Source organism: Cherax quadricarinatus, chromosome 1 (assembly GCF_038502225.1).
Source record: "Cherax quadricarinatus isolate ZL_2023a chromosome 1, ASM3850222v1, whole genome shotgun sequence".
In the NCBI taxonomy this organism is placed as follows: Eukaryota; Metazoa; Arthropoda; class Malacostraca; order Decapoda; family Parastacidae; genus Cherax; species Cherax quadricarinatus.
Window position 1 is genome coordinate 14,460,013 of NC_091292.1, and position 8,392 is coordinate 14,468,404.

Sequence of the window (8,392 nt, forward strand, 5' to 3'; positions counted from 1 at the left end):
AATGGCTGATTAATCCTGGGTAAATTATTATTACGTACTATATTCAAGGTAGATGGCGAGAATATTTTGAGAAACTTTTATTGTTGACGAAGAGCAGGATGGGAGTGTGGGGGAGGTGCATCAGGCATTACGTAGAATGAAAGGGGGTAAAGCAGCTAGGATTGATGGGATCATGACAGAAATGTTAAAAGCAGGGGGGGATATAGTGTTGGAGTGGTTGATATTTTTGTTTAACCCATAGTTGGAGTGGTTGGTATTTTTGTTTAACCCGTAAACGGTCCAAACGTATATATGCGTTCACTACCGTACTGCCCCAACTTTTTTGAGAAGAAAAACATTGTTGGTTTTTAATAGGAAAAAAGAGCATATGGTACCCAGGAATCCCCAAGTATTTTAATATGGTGCACAGTGAGTGCTCACACCCATTCTCACATGTCTAGGTGACTCAGGCTTATCATGGCAATGTTAAATGTAGGACACATAAAACGTATATATACGTTTGGGGCACTAGCTGAAAAAAGGTATATATACGTTTGGACCGTTTACGGGTTAATAAATGTATCAAAGAGGGGAAGGTACCTAGGGATTGGCGGAGAGCATGTATAGTCCCTTTATATACAGGGAAGGGGGACAAAAGAAATTGTAAAAATTATAGAGGAATAAGTTTACTGAGTATACCAGGAAAAGTGTACGGAAGGGTTATTATTGAAATAATTAGAGATAAGACAGAATGTAGAATTGCAGATGAGCAAGGAGGTTTTAGAGTGGGTAGGGGATGTGTAGATCAAATGTATATGTGAACAGTATTTAGATAATGGTAGGGAAGTTTTTATTGCATTTATAGATTTAGAAAAGGCATATGATAGAGTGGATAGGGGAGCAATGTGTCAGATGTTGCAAGTATATGGAATAGGTATTAAGTTACTAAATGCTGTAAAGAGTTTTTATGAGGATAGTGAGGCTCAAGTTAGGGTGTGTAGAAGAGAGGGAGACTACTTCCCAGTAAAAGTAGGTCTTAGACAGGGATGTATAATGTCACCATGATTGTTTAATATATTTATAGATGGGGTTGTAAAAGAAGTAAATGCTAGGGTGTTTGGGAGAGGGGTGGGATTAACCCCTTCAGGGTCCAAGGCCCAAATCTGAAGTGGTGTCCCAGTGTCCAAGAATTTTCAAAAAATAAATTTGTTATTTTTTCTACTGAAATGGTAGAGAATCTTTTTGTGAAGGTAATAAAACAAAAAGTACGAAATTTGATGGAAAATTGACAAAATTATGCTCTCGCGAATTTTGATGTGTCAGCGATATTTACGAATCGGCAATTTTGCTGACTTTGACTCCCAGTTTAGGCCAATTACATTATTCCAGTCAACTAAATTCTTAGCTATTTCACTTCTATTCTATTGATTGAGCACAAGAAATCGCCAAGTCAATTGTTTCAACTACAAAATAAAGTGATAGGAAATTGTTAATTTGGCCAATTTAACACAAAGTTCAAAATATTCCAATTTCAAAATGGGGTCCAGAATAAACAATGTAGGTATTCCTGGAACTTAACTAACATTTCCTCTGTTCATTAGTTATGTTTTGAGGCTTTACAAATAAATTTCATTTTGATTTTTTATTCACATAATGAATTTTTATTCACACCAAAAAATAGAAGATTTACTGTTATGCAATACTGTAATAATTGTATAAATATCATCACCATATTTGTGAATGTATATTAGACCCACCAGCTGGTGTGTATTAGATGTGTGAGGTCGTTTGTTTCCTCTTGAAAATTGGCAAAAATTTAACAATTCCGCTACTTTGAGCTCAGTTTCAAGCCATTTCCAGTGCTAAAACCAATCAAAATCATCTCTATTTCTGTAATATGTCTTCAATTCTATCAAATGAGACCAAGAAATTGCAAATACAACTATAAAAAACATACGAAAAAACACTGCAAAGTCGCTGTTTTAATCGAAAAATCATGATTTCAGTTTTTTTTCTCTCATTATACACAGTGTGCTGCAGGATCTGTTTTATGTGGTGCACACATACCACATAGATGTATTCTCTCATATCTAGGCCCAAATGTACCACTCACAGTTTATCAGAGTGAGCTGAGCTCATGATGTAGATCTACAGCTTGGACCCTGAACGTAAAACCGTAGATCTACGGGACGGACCCTGAAAGGGTTAAATTATGGGGAATCAAATACAAAATGGGAATTGACACGGTTACTTTTTTCTGATGATACTGTGCTTGTGGGAGATTCTAAAGAAAAATTGCAAAGGTTAGTGGACGAGTTTGGGAGTGTGTGTAAAGGTAGAAAGTTGAAAGTGAACATAGAAAAGAGTAAGGTGATGAGGGCATCAAATGATTTAGATAAAGAAAAATTGGATATTAAATTGGGGAGGAGGAGTATGGAAGAAGTGAATGTTTTCAGATATTTGGGAGTTGACGTGTCAGCGGATGGATTTAAGAAAGATGAGGTTAATCATACAATTGATGAAGGAAAAAAGGCAAGTGGTGCATTGAGGTATATGTGGAGACAAAAAATGTTATCTATGGAGGCAAAGAAGGGAATGTATGAAAGTATAGCAGTACCAACATTCTTACATGGGTGTGAAGTTTGTGTTGTAAATGCTGCAGCAAGGAGGCAGTTGGAGGCAGTGGAGATGTCCTGTTTAAGGGCAATGTGTGGTGTAAATATTATGCAGAAAATTCGGAGTGTGGAAATTAGGAGAAGGTGTGGAGTTAATAAAAGTACAGTGGACCCCCAGTTAACGATATTTTTTCACTCCAGAAGTATGTTCAGGTGCCAGTACTGACCGAATTTGTTCCCATAAGAAATATTGTGAAGTAGATTAGTCCATTTCAGACCCCCAAACATACACGTACAAACGCACTTACATAAATACACTTACATAATTGGTCACATTCGGAGGTAATCGTTATGCGGGGGTCCACTGTATTAGTCAGAGGGCTGAAGAGGGGTTGTTGAGGTGGTCTGGTCATCTAGAGAGAATGGATCCAAGTAGAATGACATGGAGAGCATATAAATCTGTAGGAGAAGGAAGGCGAGGTAGGGGTCGTCTTTGAAAAGGTTGGAGGGAGGGGGTAAAGGAGGTTTTGTGGACGAGGGGCTTGGACTTCCAGCAAGTGTGTGTGAGCGTGTTAGATAGGAGTGAATGGAGACGAATGGTATTTGGGACCTGACGAGTTGTTGGAGTATGAGCAGGGTAATATTCAGTTAAGGGATTCAGGGAAACGGTTATTTTCATATAGCCGGACTCGAGTCCTAGAAATGGGAAGTACAATGCCTGCACTTTAAAGGAGGGGTTTGGGATATTGGCAGTTTGGAGGGATATGTTGTGTATCTTTATACTTATATGCTTCTAAACTGTTGTAATCTGGGCACCTCTGCAAAAACAGTGATTATGTGTGAGTGAGGTGAAAGTGTTGAATGATGATGAAAGTATTTTCTTTTTGGGGATTTTCTTTCTTCTTGGGTCACCCTGCCTTAGTGGGAGACAGCCGACTTGTTAAAAAAAAAAAATTCAAGGGTAGGTGCTTACTAATCCTGAATGCATTGTACAGTGCCTGAGGAACAAGTGGCAATTAGTTTGATCCAAGAGAGAATCTAAGGTAATGATTTGTTCCCATGGTTAACCAAACCTTATCCAACTGAATGGTTATAATCATAACCAAAATTTTTAAGAGTGGACTGGTAAGCCAGAGGAAGACCTCAGTCAGATGACCAAAAGCTACAGCTGCAGATCATCATATGACTAAGACCCACGTCAGGTAACATTTGCCCTGTTTCCTGACAAACCTTACCTAACCTAATTGACATGTGTATATTTTAATTTTAACTAATTTCTTTATGAGCAGTGCTAAACCCATGTGGGTCCTTCAGTGCAAGAATTGGAAGTGGCTTGATCCTTCATCCTCTAAACAGCTAGTCAGGCTAATACACGAATCTGCCTGTTTTAGCCTTACAAGGTACAGATACATATTAAGGGGCACGTCAGTTCCACTGTCTTCAAATAACACGTTACTTTTTCCACTATAATATACCTTGTCCATAATTACTATTGCATTTGCTTTGTCTGCTTTTGTAATGTGAAGTCTAGGATCTTTCCTTAATTCAAGTAATAACTTAACTAATCTTTGATGACAATCATGTTGCAGAGGTCTGAGCAAAGTTCAGACCTCTGCAACACAACATGATATTAGGAGACAGGGAAACTCAGGTGCCTCTTTACACACCAACTGTCTTCTGAACAGAACACCACAGTCATCACACAGCCTTGGCACAACTGCTGTACAATTAACAAAATTATCATGTTTATAAAATTGCTCAAAAACAGTGTCCAGAATATCTTGCTGTCAATTTTGTCAAGGTTGGGAACCAAAGCAATCATAGTACTAGGGGGAGAGAGCACAACTTTGTAGTACCCAGTCATTGGCCAGGCTTCAAACACCTTTTATTGTACAGCAATAAAGGAATGGAACAGACTGCCCGCACATGTCAAAGCCAGTCATAACATGAACCAGTTCAAGAAGTGCTAAAAGGTGTCTGATGAATGTAGCTACAGAAAGGGAGGGGAATGATTTTCTATTTTTTAGATAACATAGGTGCAAATTTTACCTTATTCCTAGTAATGACCCTCGTATTGTAGATAGTCTTAATGACCCTTGTGTAGTTGATAGTCTTTTTGGTATGATGATAAGATGTTATCTTTATTACAGAATAATAAGAAAATATTATAACCTTTATAATAATAAAGCAAAAGGACCCCAATGGAAATAAGTCACTCTGTCCGACATTTTTGGGTTATCCCAGGTTCTCTACACATATGCTGCTATGTATGATAATTCTATGTAACTGTATTTGTGTATACCTGAATAAACTTACTTACTTAATCAAAGGAATTACACAGCCCAAATTATCAAATGACTCACAGCTCAATAGGCAGCAGTCTCAGCTTACACACGGTGGAAACAAGGTTCGATCTCCAGATGCGAAGACTATTATTATATTATAATCATGGGCATGTCGTGGAGTTAAAAGATAAAGAATCACACATAAAGTGGGAGGTGTCACAGTTGCTCTTTGCTGATGACACTGTGCTCTTGGGAGATTCTTTAGAGAAGTTGCAGAGGTTGGTGGGTGAATTTGGTAGGGAATGCAAAAGAAGAAAATTAAAAGTGAATACAGGAAAGAGTAAGGTTATGAGGATAACAAAAAGATTAGGTGATGAAAGATTGGATATCAGATTGATTGGAGGGAGAGAGTATGGAAGAGGTGAATGTATTCAGATATTTGGGAGTGGACGTGTCAGAGGATGGGTCTATGAAAGATGAGGTGAATCATAGAACTGATGAGGGGAAAAGGGTGAGCGGTGCACTTAGGAGTCTGTGGAGATAAAGAACTTTGTCCTTGGAGGCAAAGAGGGGAATGTATGAGAGCATAGTTTTACCAACGCTCTTATATGGGTGTGAAGCATGGGTGATGAATGTTGCAGCGAGGAGAAGGCTGGAGGCAGTGGAGATGTCATGTCTGAGGGCAATGTGTGGTGTGAATATAATGCAGAGAATTCGTAGTTTGGAAGTTAGGATGAGGTGCGGGATTACCAAAACTGTTGTCCAGAGTGCTGAGGAAGGGTTGTTGAGGTGGTTTGGACATGTAGAGAGAATGGAGCGAAACAGAATGACTTCAAGAGTGTATCAGTCTGTAGTGGAAGGAAGACGGGGTAGGGGTCGGCCTAGGAAAGGTTGGAGGGAGGGGGTAAAGGAGGTTTTGTGTGCGAGGGGCTTGGACTTCCAGCAGGCATGCGTGAGCGTGTTTGATAGGAGTGAATGGAGACAAATGGTTTTTAATACTTGACGTGCTGTTGGAGTGTGAGCAAAGTAACATTTATGAAGGGGTTCAGGGAAACCGGCAGGCCGGACTTGAGTCCTGGAGATGGGAAGTACAGTGCCTGCACTCTGAAGGAGGGGTGTAATGTTGCAGTTTAAAAACTGTAGTGTAAAGCCCCCTTCTGGCAAGATAGTGATGGAGTGAATGATGGTGAAAGTTTTTCTTTTTCGGGCCACCCTGCCTTGGTGGGAATCGGCCAGTGTGTTAATAAAAAAAATAAATAATAATCATGGGGAGCATTAAACCCATAGGATTATACAGCGCACGTGGAGGGGGGATGGAAGGTATTCAGGCTCAATTCAGGGAACTGGAGCACAGATCCAATTCCCTAGATCAAAAGCCCCTCACCAGCATCAAGGAACCTCCCTTGAGGGGCCAGACGAGTGGACACATTAGGCATGGTTCCTTAGTCCAATTTAATTTTTTGTTATCCAAGGTAATTTACATCATGTATGATAATTGTACTTATGTGTACCTGTGTCTAAATAAATTGACTAACTTACACCTGCTGGAGGACACCAATGGAAATAAACCAAACATTCTCATGACTGATTTTATTGAGTTATCCTGGGTTAACAATCCGAATAAAATCTTCGCCCAAACTGAAGTATATTAAGTGTTGTAGATGTGTCTTAAGCTCCAAGGTAACGTCACTAGGGAGAACCCTGGGTGGCTTTAAATATAGGATGGACGGGTATATGAGTGGGTGCGAGTTAGACCTGCCTAGCATGGCCCAGTAGGCCTACTGCAGTGTTCACTCTTGTTATTATATTCCTACAATTTATCAACAACATTCAATTCCATTTGGAGCCCAAAGCTTTTGTACCTGATTTAGTAAGACACATTTACATCATTCTTAAAAATCATATACCATCACATTTAAGAAATTTATATTTATTTCGGTACATTTATATCATTCGCAAAATTATATAGCACATAATTCACATTTTCGTCTAGTAATTATACTGGACACACCTGAGATACCTGTCCAGTGAAACTGTATACACAAGTGTCAGCAACATATTTCAGACTATTTACCTATCCACACCATCCATACTGCGGCGGACACACTCAGCAATATATCATTGTAGAGTTATATGACTGTGGCAGCTTCCCCAGATTGTGGTCTACACAAAATATAAAGAAAATCTGCTCCAGTGAGCAGAGCCTCGAACAGCTGATTGTCAAAGTGTCTCAACTCTTGTCTTTGGCTTCCAACTCGACTTAGCACTGTTATAATTATTACATTCGTGGGAAGAAGCGCTAAACCCAAAGGGGTCCTACAACGCCTGAGGTAATGGGAGGCAATCAGGTTCGATCCGAGGAAAGGAAAGGAAAGATAGGTTCAGTTTCTTGGATCATGTGTTCCTGACCAGTATCAAGGCAACTACCTAGAGGTAATTTAGCTCTAATATTTCGCTGATTATTTCTCCTTGATCACTACTGATAAGTTAAGTTAATTCTAATAATCATTATCTCTATTTCCACTCATACTATATTTCCACTCGTGCTATATTTCCACTCATACTATATTCATTTTAAATTTGGACATAATCCGAGCTCGATACGTTAGTGCAGACGAAGTTTCGGACGAGGTTGAGGGGAAACACCTCTATGAATTTCATCCAAATATATATTATAATCAAAAAGAAGCGCTAAGCCACGAATTTCATCCAAATTATCAAAGAAAACGTTTCCTCAATAACAACGAATGTACACAATATACCTGATTAATGTGTACCTTACATGACTCAAGAAATCGTAATGACACGATTGCGGGTTCAATCCCGGCCGGGGGTATGGTTTGTTTGCAATCGTGTCATTACGATTTCTTGAGTCATGTTGACGGCAGTGAAGGGACTTGAGCTAGAGTTCGTCACAGCCACGCTAGTTGGAGATTCGTCTGTAAAAACTTGCATTTGTGGTCACACTGGTGCCTGTGCTAACCTTCCTATGGTGTAGAAATATACCTAGTTGGATGAATCTTATTGTGGCTAGATGGTCTAGTGGCTAACGCGACGGGCTGGAGTTTTGAGACTCTATGACCGCGGGTTCAATCCCGGCCGGGGGTATGGTGTACCTTACATATATGAAGTTAGTGCCCTGACAGGCATAAGTACCTTATCAGTATATTTACATATAATACACAAAATAAATTATATATATATATATATATATATATATATATATATATATATATATACATATATATATATACACATATACATATATATATATATATATATATATTACACACACACACACACACACACACACACACACACACACACACACACACACACACACACACACACACACACACACACACACACACACAGCTAATGTAGTCCCCATATTTAAGAAAGGAAACAGAAACGAGGCACTAAACTACAGACCTGTGTCTCTGACATGTATTGTGTGCAAAGTCATGGAGAAGATTATCAGGAGGAGAGTGGTCGAACACCTGGAAACCTGGA

At 39.2% G+C, this 8,392-nt stretch overlaps 1 protein-coding gene across 5 annotated transcripts in view; it reads right to left on the reverse strand.

Moving 5' to 3' along the window:
- LOC128684965 (protein FAN) overlaps positions 1-8,016 on the reverse strand; it is an 81,085-nt gene extending 73,069 nt beyond the window's left edge. For 2 of the 5 annotated variants that reach the window (XM_070095495.1, XM_070095447.1), the window contains exon 1: positions 6,954-8,016. In XM_070095495.1, coding sequence (XP_069951596.1) covers positions 6,954-6,970 — 17 coding nt within the window. In that variant the 5' untranslated portion in view covers positions 6,971-8,016. Of the gene's footprint in view, positions 1-2,916; positions 3,054-6,953 lie in introns of all 5 variants that reach the window. The other 3 variants (XM_070095336.1, XM_070095402.1, XM_070095291.1) reach the window with 3 other exon arrangements.
- Between the last annotated feature and the right edge of the window lie 376 nt (positions 8,017-8,392).